Source organism: Macrobrachium nipponense, chromosome 12 (assembly GCF_015104395.2).
Source record: "Macrobrachium nipponense isolate FS-2020 chromosome 12, ASM1510439v2, whole genome shotgun sequence".
Classification (NCBI taxonomy): domain Eukaryota; kingdom Metazoa; phylum Arthropoda; class Malacostraca; order Decapoda; family Palaemonidae; genus Macrobrachium; species Macrobrachium nipponense.
The window spans coordinates 66,311,769-66,328,018 of NC_087205.1; the positions used below are offsets into that span (position 1 = coordinate 66,311,769).

Genomic DNA, 16,250 nt, shown 5'->3' on the forward strand with positions numbered 1-16,250 from the left:
TTGATGTCTCATTTGTTGATTTATATATGGAAATGGCGTTCGAAGCCCCAATAATAATTAGCGCATGTCTAGAACCATGTAAACTGCAATCTGAAGAAAACTCATGGTTAAGCACTTGAACACAGCCGACGTCAGGATTGTTAAAGTTTTTCTGGATATAAAGTGTTGGATATCAGTGAGTTTCTTTTTCTGTCAGTGTGGTCGATTCGTTTGGCCAACGGCGGTTATTTATCTTGCCGGCTTTTTTTTCGCATGCTGTAGAAGAAAAGTTGTAAATAGTCTGTCCATGATAATTGTTGAAGCTTAGCATTTGTATCCGTAGAATATCGTTCTGTACAGTACCTATGTAAGAAATAAGTTATCAGTGTGTGTGGTTTGAATAACGTGTCTTGCTTGTAATCGGGAGTTTTCTTGTGTTTCCGCACTATTTGTATTTGGAAATATATATATTAAAGATTGTTTAGAGTTAATCAAGATTGCTTTTGAGTATAGGTAATTATTGTCCGAAATATGTAAAGTAAAGATAGACACAAAATAAACGTGTCGTTTAGATTGTGTCGATATTTGTCAATTTAATTCCAATCAAGGACGAGGCAATGTTATCAGATAGTAACTTAGTGATGAAAGTTTATCCCCCGAACATGGTAAGTCTGCCGTATGGTTGGAATCCTTATCTTATGAAATTGACAAAAAACTAATTACGAATACCGACAGGTGGTTAAACGATATAAAAAATGCAGCTTAAGATTTACTGGCAGCCTCGTTCCCAACAACTTTTGCCCTCCAGGATACAAAATATATCCTGTATTCCATAGAACAGAAGGGCTTCTCGAAAATAAATGCTAATTTAAAACAAGGGTCACCAAATTCCCATAATGTGCGCAATCTCTGGTTATTATCGTTTCGGAGCGAGGCAAATGGTGTCATTTATATTGTTGACGGTACAAAATCATAAAATCAAGCGGATCAGTAAACAGTAGTTTGTCTATTCAAATTTCACAATTTATACAAGTCGTACAGATCAGTTAAATGTTCATATTCTAGATGTCCAGCGTCAAGCCAACGGTTTCGATTGTGAAGTGTTTGCAATTCCAAGTCAATTAATTAATATTTAACAACTTCTAAAGTGAATCTTTCTAAAATACGATATAATATGACGGTGATGCAGAGCCATTCGATTACTTTTGTAAACACATTATCGCCTTTCGTAAAATATGAAAAATCCAAACATGCAAACAGCGGGACAGAAAAATATTAGAGTTAAATTTATTGCATCTGCAGATGCAATGTGAAAATAAAGACTATAGAATAAAAAAAATATGAAAATTGCTAGCTGTACATGATTATGCATCAAATGGTTGTGTAATTGTTGTACTTGGTGAAGAATAAAGAAAGAAAATCACACAGCAACCTGTGGCCCAGCAGTTTTAAAGAACATTATTGCTTTTTGTTATGCGTTGTACTTAATCCATCAGTTAGTCATGCAGCAGCAAAACCATTGTCTATACTCATTTTGTCCTTATGCGTGTTTCTTCGTCCACGCTCGAATTGTCATTGCTTCTAAATAATGGTTTCGTGAGTCCCTGGTTTTCGTAGTTGATAAGGTAAGAGGGTGAAAGAAGAATGAAGACAGATAGTTTCGAAAGTTAACTATTAGTAAGAGTAATGTTTAGAAAGTTAACTATCGGAGTAATGTTAAGTGTGGTTTAGCCACAATTTTACATAGATATAGGTACAGTTTTTCTTACTATGGCCTTATAACAATATTACAATAATGATTTTACAATATATTAACATAGTGAATTGTACATATTACTCATTTTAAATTTTATTTCTTAATAGTATACTTCTATTCAGATAAAGTTGAAATTTTTCCACAAGACATTTCTTAATAGTATGAAGGATGAGGTTCATCGCGATGAAGATATGAAGATACTCTTCATCACCATCTTTATTCTGTGTTGTTTTTCTCTTCTGCTTCAGATTCTTCGGCTAATTCTCTTTTGTACCGAACTAAATTACTCCATATTTTGGTTGCCAGTCTGAATATTCGTGCGCGGACAATTCTTCGAAAAACCATTATTCGAAAGGCAATAGTTCGAAAATTCTTTTTTTCGAAAACCAAATATTTGAAAACAACAGTTCGAATGTGTAATTATTCGAATTTACAATTGATCGAAATACAAAATATTCGAATAAGCAGTTTTTCGAAATTAATATTGTTCGAATCCATGAGTAACGTCGACTTGTTGATAAAAGGCCGACTGCAGTTTTGTATGTTGGCACCTCTCCTCTCTCTCCTCTCTCTCTCTCTCTCTCTCTCTCTCTCTCTCTCTCTCCTTTCCTAAAGTGTAGTTATCCGGGAAACAACTCATTCGCATTGTTTGTATTTTAATTACCTTAAATAAAAAATAAATAAACATAAAAATAAACCGTTAACAAATCCTTAAAACCTTAAAGTTCTCATTGTTATTTTGGGCGGTTTCCTATTTAGTAGAGAAGCTTTTAAACCCTATCATGGCTGAGTTCGTTCAAAGTGAACAAGGAAAGCCCATGTTATTAGTGAATTTACATTTATTTGATAAAGACAAGCAAATACAAGATAAAATTTGCAAATAACTGTAAATGTCGCGCTATAACAGTATAAGATGCTACCGTTTCTAAAGAACATAATCATGTAGGTGATCCAACTGGCGTAGAGGTCCGGATATTTATTGAAAAAGTGAAAGACTACGCAAAAGGTACACGTAACTCCCCTCATCATATTTCTGCAAATGCATCTTCGGATCTTAGCCCAACTGGAGCTCAGGGATTGCCAACTGTCAACAGTATTAAGCGCTCAATTAGAAGGGTTCACTCAGTAGAAAATCGTCGAATATCCACACCCTATCATAGGAAGGATATAGTATTCCCAGTCGAGTAATATATGAAGACTTTCAAGAATAAAGATTTTCTTCTTTTTGCTTGTATGGTGCTTTTACGTTGCATAGAACCAGTGGTTATTCAGCAACGGGACCAACGGCTTTACGTGACTTCCGAACCACGTCGAGAGTGAACTTCTATCACCAGAAATACACATCTCTCACTCCTCAATGGAATGGCCGAGAATCGAACCCGCGACCACCGAGGTGGGACGCAAACACCATACCAACCACGCCACTGAGGCGCTTTTTCTTCTTTTTGACTCAGGTCAGGAAGAAGAGAGTTTTCAGTCAAAATTCGAATGCTATTAGCATTGGCATTCATCCCACAAGAAAGTCATTGAAACTTTTGAAAATTTTGTAGAAGAGTTATCTTCACCTTAATTACTCTCGGTAATAGATTATTTTTAATTTAAATTGTGTACAGATATGTTAAGAAAACTTTAATAAATTATAGTTAAATTAATCGTTTATTAACATTAATCCAATGCTCCTATATGGCTAGATAAAGTATGTTATGGATTCGAACAATATTCATTTCGAAAAACTGCTTATTCGAATATTTTGTATTTCGATCAATTGTGAATTCGAACAATTACACATTCGAACTATTGTTTTCGAATATTTGGTTTCCGGAAAAGAACTTTTCGAACAACTACCTTTCGAATAATGGGGTTTCGAAATATTGTCCGCAAATCCTGAATATTCTCTGCTTCATTGGTTCTACCTTGTATTTTTGTGTATTTGTTTTATTATTCAGATCATCAGCATCCCGATTGTTTCTCAATGCGAAACTTAGCGAATTATTTTGGAATTTTTGTAATGCTTTGTATTGGAAGTCGATGCTAATCACGTGGGTTTTGGCTGATATTCCATTATTGGTCATATTAGATATAGACTTTTATAGAAATAGATTTTAATATTTGTGTTCATATTCTCCTAAACCTTTTTAGTTTTGTGCTTTGTGTTTTTGCTATTCTTAGCCTTTCTCTTACATGTCTTGATTTTCCTCTTTGTCCGAATTGCACTCCTAGTATATTCTTGTGTTTTTAGTAAAATTCACTAGTTGTTGATTGAACATTAAACGTGCAGGTTTGTATGCAGATGCTGATACTAGTTAGAATTTAGATTTTTTGGTTTTGTCTTTAACTTCTTTTCGAACTGATTTATTCTTTTAATTTGGTCGATTGTTTTTTGTTACTTGTCTTTTCAAAGTTGGGTAACTTCTTCGCGTATGTTTTTCTGTGTGTATAAGTATAACTATTTGAGTTATATCATCTGCAAAGCTGATATCAGTACAGTACTCGGAAGAAGAAGTCACATCTGATATTAATATTCATATTAATATGAATAATGTTGGACTTAGTACACATCCTTGTGGGAATGAATTTCCTATGTCATTTTGTGACTTTGATTGCTGCTGTTCGATGTTGAATCGAAGTTTAGTATTTTCTCGAATGCCATGAAGGTTGGTATGTGATAGTTTTGTATTGAAATTCTTATATCCATACTTTGTCTAATGGCTTGTTATAATCTCTACGTACTAGGTTGCATTTCGTTTTTGTGATAGTGCAATTCTTTCATATATTGTAGCTGTTGCAATGTGGGTTCCTCTTCCTTTTCTAAATCCATATTGATTTTTGTGTAACTGATTACCTTCTAAGAACAACACCAATCTGGTAATTATTTTTTTCCAGCATTTTGCCAGATACTTCTTGTAATGATATTGGTCTATAATTCATCGAACAAATGATACATCAAATTAAAGCTTAGAACTTTACCATTGAAACGTTGCCCTAATATTCATTAAAAATGTCTTGACAAAGTTATTGAGGGTTCGTGAGTTGCGGGTTTTCTTCAAGTAACAGTTTACGCTGTTCTAGACTTGTTTGCTAATAAATGATTTTCCTGTACCTTTGAAAATAATTGAAGTGCGTAGTCATAGCTATTTTAATAAAGATACCTACTGATACAGATTTCAAACCTATAAAGCCTCCTTCCAAAGCAGCTGCAGCTGTCTTAAACATTTTCTATTTTCTCTTAGGAAAATCAACTGATTTCAACTGATTCTTCTGGCTTAGATGTAGGAAAATCAACGGATTCTTCTGGATTTGATGTAAAATTATTTCGTTAAGACACCTGCTTCGTTACACTAATATTAGGTCAATTTCTGGTTGACATTCGTGCAAGATCTCATAAATATTCCATCAACTTAATAAAAGGAATTTATTATAAAACAGACCTAAATACTAGTATCTTTATTAGGTAAATATACAGATTGACACGGCTTTTAGAATACAAATGCAGAACTATTTACAGTATCTATCATACATTACAGTGATTGCAAGACTCATAAGATAGTGGTGCTCTTTATATACAGCTTTTTCATGAAAAAGTTTATTTCGTCACATTCTAAAAGGACCAGTGAGGAAAAAAGGGAGAAAGAACATTAAAGCTACATGAAGAGGATGACAAGTGGAGGACATCACTGAGATCAAGTGACGCAATGACCAAAAACAGTGGACTGTTTGTTTACACAAGGCCGAGAAGACGGTTTCAAACGAGCTTCTCAGACTTTCAAAGCGTTTATTTAGAATAGTGATTCAAAGTGTCACCTCATTTCATATTTGAGAGTATGGTGGAAAAAGGAAAACTTTAATAATATCTAAAAGATAACCATCTGAACCTGAAAAGAATACGCAAGTACGTCATAAAACCAGCTCCGTGTTACGAGCGGGAAATATATCATTTTTCTAATTACGCTTTTTACTGGGCTGGATATAATAGTCAAACTTTTTTTCTAAGTTGTCCAGACAAAAGATGTTTCATGTTAAGATTGTCATCATAAACACTGAAGAAACGGAATTGTCTCCGCCTCTAACCCCAATTAGCTTTAGATAAAATTTGGACTTTATCCAGGTCGAGGCGACAGACAGCAAAACCTACAACGTACTTGTCACAAAAGAGGGCTGCACGAGACTGTGACCATTTTCATTTGGATGTCAACGAAATACCGAGTCCTTTCACAGGATGATTCTTTTATTGTTCCTATGCTCTTACAGGGTAAGCTTCGACTCTTGAAAGAAATCCACTAAATGGAATAGGCAAAGGAACCAACGATTTTGTCATTTGGCGCTTTGATAGATCGACAGTGTAAAGCACGAATACTCGAGTAAAGCACCGGGTAAGGACGTATTCTGTTTTCATGTCAGAATAATAAAAACCGAAATAGTTCAAAACTGCCATGAATGTTTACCGATCGCATATTAAAAACATGGAATTTAACCTGTGACAAGGTCGTCATTTGGGATGCACATACACGTGCATGCCTACAGGGCAACTTAACTGCTGGAGTTCATCACAAAGTATGAAAGGAAAGGGCACCGCCGTTTTTTTTTTATTCCACTGGATCCAAAGGAGGTGGATATTGTGAAGTTAGGGTCATTGTGGTTTAGTGTTAATGCATATTTATCATTAACGAGTACTTTCGTTTTTTGCAAGCAGATGCGCTCATCCATAATTCTTCAGTTTAAGTATGATTATACATTTCTAAGCTGATATATATTCTTATTATTTTTTACCAACTTATTACAGTGAACCAACTTTTTAGCACCTTTTTGATCCATGACATGATTTTATTTAGTACTATAAAAAAATTAGAGTTCTCATGCATATTTTATACATTTCTAAAACTTTTTTTTTCGCTATTTTTAAGATAACGAGAAAAGAGAATACGTTTAGGGTAAAGGTGTAATTTTTGTTTTATTAGTGAAAGCTGATTTATTGTAACATATTGGATATGAATATGAATCCAGTTTTTAAAAGACAGTTTCGCTAAGACTATGAATACATTCACTTGATCCACTTATTTTCCAGTCAATCCTTGTGAGAGAGGTCCTCCTGATGAAGTTGCCTCGCCAAACAGTTGCCGCATAACCAACGCATCCACCATGCCCCTCGATGAATTCCTGAGAATGGTAGATAGTTCATCTTGCCCAGACATCATCAGAACCCACTCAACCTCCTGTAGCAGCAGTTAACCTACAACCACAGCATCAAAGCGACCAAAAAAGAAGAACGTCTGAAGGGCCTATGTTTCTTCCACTGGAGATTCGGGAGTGAGGCCCGAAAATGCGAGAACGACTCTGCTATAAAAAAAAAAATGCCATAGGGCTGCTGCAGAGATGGGCAGACTGATTGCCTCTTAAAGGGGAGCAAGTCTAACTTTTGCTGTCTATCTTCCAGATACAAGCAAAAACCATTCATGTTTTTAAATCACAGATGATTATGTCCAACACACAGTTCCTCGTTGACATGGGCGCATGCAAGTAGTTTATTCCAGCTAACCCACAAAAACACCTCAACCCCACTTCTAGTACTCTCCAGGTGTCTACTGCCAGTCGTTCCCTTCTTAAATGTATGGAAAAAGAACTACGAAATTATCATTCAACAGACAACTATACAGTTGGACATTCATCACAGCGGACGTCACAATCTCAGCACTGGGAGCAGCTTTTCTGAAGGCCCACGACATGCCAGTAGACGAAGCCTGGGAGCAGATTTCCTGAAAGCCCACGACATGCCAGTAATGTAGCCTGGGAGCAGATTTCTTGAAAGCCCACGACATGCCAGTAATGTAGCCTGGGAGCAGATTTCTTGAAAGCCCACGACATGCCAGTAATGTAGCCTGGGTGCAGATTTCTTGAAAGCCCACGACATGCCATTAGACGTAGCCTGGGAGCAGATTTCCTGAAAGCCCACATGCCAGTAGACGTAGCCTGGGAGCAGATTCCATGAAAGCCCACGACATGCCAGTAGACGTAGCCTGGGAGCGGATTTCCTGAAAGCCCACGACATGCCAGTAGACGTAGCCTGGGAGCAGATTTCCTGAAAGCCCACGACATGCCAGTAGACGTAGCCTGGGAGCAGATTTCCTGAAAGCCCACGACATGCTGGTAGACGTAGCCTGGGAGCAGATTTCCTCAAAGCCCACGACATGCCAGTAGACATAGCCTGGGAGCAGATTTCCTGAAAGCCCATGACATGCGGTAGATGTAGCCTCGGAGCAGATTTCCTGAAAGCCCACGACATGCTAGTAGACATAGCAAGACAGCAACCAATTCAGATACAGCCCTATAGCACTCATCACTCCAGGAACAGCAGCAAACCCCATATTAGGAACAGATCTGTCGCCAACTCCTGGAATTTCCTAAAGTATTCAAAGAAGTCCCCCAGCATGACCTAATGGGCCCTGCAAAGCACCACATTATCACCGAGGGGCTGCAAGTCCACACAGGCTTTAGACATTTGGCCCTAGAAAAACAAGCCTACATCAAACAAGTATTCCATGAAGAGGAACAGGCAGGAATCAGCCAGAAAGCCTCCAGCCCGTGGGTATCCCCACTCCACATGGTACCTAAAGCAAACAGTATATGGCAGCCCTGTGGCTACTTCAAACAACTCGATGTCAAAACAATACCAGATGGATATCTCATGCTTAACATAGCCAACATAAGCCAGCTAAAAGGATCCATAATATTCACAAAAATTGAACTGCTGAAGGCATATGCACTTTCGACCTTCGAAATTCTTGTGTGATCTTGCAGCACCTCATGGATGGGATTGGGAGAATTGCCCTGATGCGTCATCATCAACATCCTGATAATCAGTCCTAACTATTCTATGAAGAGTCCAACAACTCCTGGTGAGGGAAGCTATCACCAATTTCCCAGGGCCAAACACCATCAGAGCAACACAAGAATTTGCTGGCATGATCAATTATTACCACCAATTCATACCCAACCTAGCTGAATTCATCCCCTTCCTATGAATGTTTAAAAGGAAAATCAAAATATTTGTCTTAAACAAGAGATGGCTTTTCAATTGGCAATAAAAAAAAAACCCTGAGTTCTGCAGCAACACTAATGTTTCCTCTATTGCATAGGTCCCTAACCCTGACAACTGATGCAAGTAACAGCAATGGGTGCAGTACTCGAGAAGGATACAGATGGAGGTCATCAGCTGTTGGCATTCTTCAGCAAAACAGATGAACCTACTCCTCGTTCAACAGAGTTGCTGGCAGTCCACCTCACTATTCAGCATTTCCGAGAATGCTCAAAGCTACAGCAGTTCGTGGTGCTAACGACCATCAACCCTTGGTCCATGCCTTCACCAAAAATGGTGACTTGGTCAGCCTGGCAGCAGCATCACCTGTCTGCAATATCCAAGTTCTGCACCATCAGGTACCTGCAGGGCTCTTCCAACAATGTTGCTGAAGCGCCCTTTCCAGGAATACCATCAATGCTGTCCAGATTAGGATATTACATCCCGAGATCGCAGCAGCTCAGAAGAATAACATGGACCTGCAATGACTTCATCAGGAGGGTTCTTCCCTCACGTGGAGGGATTTTGTCACTGATAATCATTGCCTGTGAAACGAATACTGGATGCCCTCACCCCTACTTACTGTTGGCCTTAAGGAGGAAGGTTTTCAGTCTTCCCCATGACCTGTCACACCTGTCTGGCTGTTCCACTGCCCGTATCCTGTCAGAACGATACATCTGGTGGGCCATGAAGTTGGACATCAAGAAATGGGCTCAAAAATATGTCCAACACACAATTTCTTGTCGACACAGACACATGCAAGTTGTTTGTTCCAGCTAACTCGCATGAACACCTCGACTCCACCCCTAGCACTCTTCAGGTGTCTAATGCTACCAAAGCCTCACTTAAAGTGTTTGGAAAACGAACTTCGAATTTATCATTCAACAACAAAGCATACTACAGTTAGGCATTCATCACAATCTCACTACTAGGAGCAGAATTCCTGAAAGCCCATGACATGCTGGTATACATCTAGCAAGACAGCAGCTGATTCAGAGAGACGGCCCTATAACACCCAACACTCCAAGAACAGCAAACCCCACTGGATCAGAGAGCTGTCACCTCCTTCAGGAGTTTCCCAAAGTATTCAAAGATGTCCTAAAGCATGACCTAATGAGCCCCCAAAACACCGCATTAAGCCAAACAAGTATTCCATGACATGGAACGGGCAGGAATCTGCCAGACAGCCTCCAGCCCATGAGCATCCCCACTCCACATGGTACCTAAAGCAGACGGTACATGGCAGCCCTGCTGCGACTACTGATGATTCAATGTCAAAACAATACCGGACAGATAACCCCCTGCCTAACATAGCTGACATAAAAAACCAGCTAGACAGTGTCTAATATTGCCGATATAACAAACAAACCTGCTGAAGGGGTACTACCAAGTCAACGAAGGAAGATAGAAAAAACAGCAATAATAACCCCCTTTGGAACATACACATTCAACTACCGCTGTTTTGACTTTTGAAATGCTGGTGTGACCTCCAACACCTCATGGATGAGATACTGGGAGAATTTCCCTGCTGCATTGTTTATTTCGATGATATCCTGATATTCAGCCCCAACTTTAAACAGCACATAAAGGATGTAAGGAATGGGCTAGTAGCGTAGGAAGATATAATGTGAATGGGCCGAAAGTACAGTAGAATTTCTTGTCCATCAAATAAGCCCTGAAGGAATCCAACCTCTTCCAATGAAGGCCCAAGGCCAAACACCATCAGAGCAACCCAAGATTTGCAGGCATGATAACTATTACCACTGATATACACCCAAGGTCATGAAGCATACAGTCAGGGACAGGACAATTCAATACAACGTTGACTTTGTGGGACCCCTACAGTCGGCAGAAAGCTGTGTGGCTTATAATAAACTGGGTCAGTTGGCACAGAGTCCCTCAGTATATCACCAGTGATAGGGGGTTGCTAAATTCACAGCTGCCCAGTGGAACTCCCTCACCGCCAGCCTTGGGACGAAAATAAAAAGCATGGCAGCATACAACCCAGAAGCCAATGGTATATGATAGAGCAGGTCCATCACTACCCTAAAGCACTCGCCGGTGGAGAAGAGAGTCGACATGGATTTTATTAGGACTAAGAACGGCCCCACATGCGGCATTTAACATTTTGCTGGAAGAAGCAGTCTATGGACAGTAACTAGCAATACCAGCATTAGTTTTCCAAAACCCAACAGAGCCAACCACCCCTTCCGATGTCCGCAGAGCATGAATACAAATTGTGCCAGAAAAAAAGAACATACAACGCAGCCAGAAAAGCATAGGTCCCCGAAGAACTGCGGTGAACAAAATTTGCACTTAATGGAATTGATGTTTTTGTTTGTTTGTTTGTATGGTGTTTTAACGTTGCATGGAACCAGTAGTTATTCAGCAACGGGACCAATGGCTTTACATAACTTCCGAACCACGTCGAGAGTGAAATCCTAATACCAGAAATACACATCTCTTACCCCTCAATGGAATGCCCGAGAATCGAACTCGCGGCCACCGAGGTGGCAGGCAAAGACCATACTAACCACGTCACTGAATCCTGCAGCATAGAGACAAGTACTACCAGATGTCAGTGGTTGGGAGAACTACCTAGGTCTTGACAGACAGGCAGAAACCAACATAAATCCCAGATGATGCTCCAGCTCCAGGAATCTCTTTTTGGGAAGGGGAGTACTGTAGGGCCCTGCTTGGGCCCTTCAGGCATCCACTGTCCAAAAGCACAAACTTGACTTACTGCAGAACATAGTTTCCCCAGCAAACACAGTCGTAGATGAACAGCTGAAATAATGATTTTCATTTATTTGCAGAACTACAATATCCCATTTGTAAAATCAAAACCATCTGCAAATTCAAAACGTTTCAAGCTTTCATACCATATGTAATTGAGAACTTGCCTGTTTTTCAGGTGTGCGAAAACACACCTGACCATAAAAGTATGCCTGTCTTGTTCTGATGTTAGATGCTACCTTTCCGTTTGCAATAGTCCTTTCAGAAATTTGTGATATTAAATAACAAAGTATCCAGACGCTGCTTCTTACTCACCTTGTCTCCACAATCTCGATGCTGTTCCATTCGTCTTTTCCAGTAGTTTTAAAGACAAAGGGAAAAAAATTATAAAATATGCGAGATAACAGTAGCTTACTTGTTATATTAAATAAAACAATCATGTCATGGATCAGAAAGGTGCTAAAAAGCTGGTTCACCCTAATTTGTTGAAAAAAAATAATAGAATTCAGTTTTATAAAGGAAGCTTCTGTAAGCATATGAATATCAAGCTTAGGTGCTTAGGAATGTTAATTATACTTTATGACTCATGTTGTAAGTCCTGAAAAAGGTGTAATGTCTTAAACCCTGAAAAAGGTGTAATGGGTAATTTCTGGTTTATATGAAACACTAGTAATCAAGAATAGACAAAGCATATCAGGATCGATTTGTTTTGCTGCTCAAAAAGAAAAAGATGAAAAGGTTATTTTAAACATGAGTTCGACCAACCAGAGTTCGACCAACCAACGCTAGAAGTTTAGATAACCACTGGTTGTGTTTTGAAATCGTTTGAACTCAACTAAAATATGCAGAAAGATCTCGATCATCAAGCTAAAGAAAACTTGACTTAGTTTGCCCTGTTTAGTTGCGGAGTCTCCTAGTAAGAACAGTGGAATCACAGAGTGAAGAAACAGTAAGGTGCCAAACTGATGACAGAAAAAAGGTTGTCCTATAAAAATCTTAAGTTTTCCCATAACATCACTATGTTTTAGACAGTAAATATCGAGTATGTAACTTTCTGTGCCAAAAGTATAGTTATTTCTTATTTATTTAAAAGAAAAACACTTCAGCTGAATTTTTCAGACCTTTCAAATCAGCCTCCTAAGGTATTTTTAAACATATGATGACAGCAATAAAAAGTATTTTCGTAACTTTAAGACTTCACTAAATTGTACCAAATATACTTGATTCACGATAGATTTTTGTGTAATCTGTTATGGTAAAATACAAAAGACTATTAGACAAACACTTCCCTCTTTGACTTTGGAGTAACTCTGGCTGATTCAAATCCAAGATCACTTGAAAATCGCAATTTATAACCATCCCTTGTGACCCGAGCCCGGCGAGTCATTGTTGTAACACGTAACGTTTTCTCTACTTCGGCCCCTTCTGTGGCCCTGAGATTACAGGCCGATTTCCTTACTGGAATGCTGCAAGCATCTATCATTTCATCATGAGGTGAATGAGTCTGTGGAGGAAGATTGAGTGGCGTCACCATTCCAGTAAATGAGCGAGCTCTAAGCTTTTGGGATTTCTGACAAGACTGGTCTTCTGACAGATGGGCATCTGAGACCATGATGCCAATTGGTTGCACTAAATCGTTTGCCTGGGTATTCTGATTTCTTTGGAAAACATCTGCATGTTCGCAAGCCTCCTGTTGAGTATTCTCGTTTTTATTTAAGAAGGATTCGTTATCCAAGTCACTCGTTGCTTTTCTGCAGAATTCATATACATTTTTCTGAACATTTTCTGGTGGTACAGAATCTGACCCCGTTTGCTTTCCGAGGTCGACGTCGCTGTCGATTTCTGAAGATTCCAGAGAATTAATATCACTGACAGGGCTCTTGCTTGTTAGCATAAGAGACCCTGAACATAGCTGATGAAATTTGGATGGGTCATGATTATTCGCTGGTAAAGAGTCACAAGAAGTTTCATTACCTAAGGGATCGAGATATACCTTGTCAGATTTGACTGGAGGGTTAGTCATCCTCCTCGAAAGGAGTATCATTTTACCATTCCCACAATTCATGTCTCTGTGATTATTTAACCGATCTTCCTGTAAGGATTTACTTGAAAAGTGTCTCATTACAGTCGCATTGTGAGCTTGTATGCTGCAAAGAGAGGTGCCAGCAAATGAGCGTGCCTTCAGAAGGACACGTGAGTGGGATTCTGCGTCTGAAGGAAGGCGGAAAGATTCTGGTCTGGGGTTGTGGTCTCTGTTCTTGGAGGAGGGTGGGATAGAAATGCAGCTTCTGGCAAATGTCCTTCCACATACTGGTCTAAAGCTGCCTAAGCCCCCACCAGGCAACTTTTCTGTAAAATTGTTGTTGGGTTCTGTATCGCTCCTAGAAAGATAACAGCTGCTTTTTGATTTATAAACAGTGTTACTAGAAAGGGGCGGGTTGTCTATATAGACTGACGAAACGTCCTCGTTGTTAATTGTTATGTTGACATTGAAATCATCATTGGTAGTGATGCTATATCTCCTCTTTATTCTGTTGTTTGCAAATTTGATGGCACCCGAAGTCATGTTCAAATTCTCGACCGGTTGCTGGCTGATAGTTCCTTTAGGATTGTTGTTGCTGCTGCTGCTGTTGCTGGTGACGCTGCTTTCACTTGGGGCGGCTTGCTGCTGCTGAACCTGCAGGAAAAAGGAATCATGAGAATATTGTCTTGAACATCAGTAAACCCGGGATTGCAGCTTCGTATTCCATTCAGATAATGCAAACGAACTGCCGAGTCATTTATGAATCATTTCACTGACGGATTTTATGTGAAATACTATCGTACACAACAGAAAGGTCGACTAAACATTTTCAGTTTATTATTCATACGATGCAGTATATATTTTTCATGACATGGCCTTAAATGGTAGTGATTCCTGTAATGCAAGTATGATTCAGCGAGGAAATAAGAAACAATATAAAAGATTGGGATCGTTTCGATACTGAGTACATGTAAATCAGACAAAGCGACAGAACACTGAAGGGATTTTGTGTGCTATGTAGCAAAAACTAAGAGTTAAAAGTTAGTGAATGAATTATTTACAGATGTCAGTAGAAATAAAAGATTATATACATTTAACAAAACATGCAACACTCATGTTACTTGACAACTGGAAACCGAATTTATTACAGATTAGTAGAAGAAGCTTTAGTCTATTATTAACTCCAAACAGTGATGAAGCGCTATTATTAAGATGTGGAAGAAAACGTCGTCATGGTTCATCATACAGAGTACGACGACTTACACGGTAATCAAAAGAAAGATACCGAAAAATATTGATCCTCCTTGTTCCTTCCTTTAAAATTGCATATAGAAGAATGGCGCAAGGTGAATCTAAGGTCCGACCTTTTTATCATGAGGTATTTAATCATAAAGTTATAAAAACATTACATAAACTTTCGGGGGATATCCACACTGAAATCTCTCCAAAAGCAAACTCCCCCCCCCCACCACCATTCTTTACTCCGTACGGCAGCGCAAATGTAAAGCGCTTTTAAGCGAAGAGACGGTATTGATTTCTATTTATTTGAAACATTTAATCTTTGTCACGTAAATAGCATTCAAGCGCCGATATTTGATGATGGTTTTCACTGCTGACCTTAACACCGTTTCAAAGCTGCATAGACACATCAACTCAAAATTCTGCAGTGTTTCGTATATATCTTGAAGCTTTTCCTAACTATCCATAGAGAAAAACGTATACATAGTAACCTTAGAATAGCCTTGGGAAAGTATATTACTAATTTTCAGTTTCAGAGTTTCCTAAATCATGAAGATGAGACGGATATCAAGTTCAATCATTGTTAGGCGAAAAGCTAATGGATTTTGATGAATTTGGGGGATATTCTTTTACTCCGTTTTCATCTAAAAAAAATGTTACTGAGGATACACTCATATATCATCATCGGTATTTACCGTATAGATGCCAAACCTGTCGATTCAATAATGATACTATACTCCTGCCGCATAAAACAGCCAATTAGCGTTTTGACCGACGCTTGCTTTGCTGTCACTTCCGAGCAAAATGCAACCGTTGTCGGAGGCAACCTTTCTGTAACCGTATAGAAATAGTAAAAAATACGCCGGAGTTTCTTCAGTGCTATTGAGTTTTCTGTACAGCGTATAATCAAGGTATGCTGCATGACCTGCGGCCCATGAAACTTTCAGCCGGCCGTGGTGGCCTGTGTATTGCCAGAAGCACGATCATGGCTAACTTTAACCTTAGATTAAACAAAAACTGATTGGAGGTTGGATGATCAACATAGCAATTTGCAGCCCTCCAGCCTCAGTAGTTTTTAATGTTTTATTTATTTTGAAATAGTTACAACATCAGACCAGTATTGTTTACAATGTCTAATCGAGACAGTTAGTGGAGAGAAAGAATTCATATAAAATGCTTGAATGATAACCGGTATGATAAAAGGAGAAGACATTTCAGGAGACAATGACTCCATCATAAAAACAAGAAAATCTCCGAAGTAGTCATTAAGTAATGAGTAACTAAAACTACGTACAACTAATAAAGACGACAGAGCAATGAAGAATCCGGGTAATCTAAATAAGAAAAATCTATTGAAGTATTATTTAAGTTCACGGAGGAATGGCTAAGGTATGGAAAGACGAGGGAATTTACAGAAAAATGACCCGGTATGGAAAGCTGAAAAAAAG

At 38.8% G+C, this 16,250-nt stretch overlaps 1 protein-coding gene across 1 annotated transcript in view; it reads right to left on the reverse strand.

Moving 5' to 3' along the window:
- Positions 1–5,164: 5,164 nt before the first annotated feature.
- Positions 5,165–16,250, reverse strand: part of LOC135224566 (uncharacterized) — a 233,478-nt gene continuing 222,392 nt past the window's right edge. Inside the window, exon 5 of the mRNA XM_064263674.1 lies at positions 5,165–14,217. Within this exon, the coding sequence (XP_064119744.1) occupies positions 12,814–14,217 (1,404 nt within the window). The 3' untranslated portion in view covers positions 5,165–12,813. The remainder of the gene's footprint in view (positions 14,218–16,250) is intronic.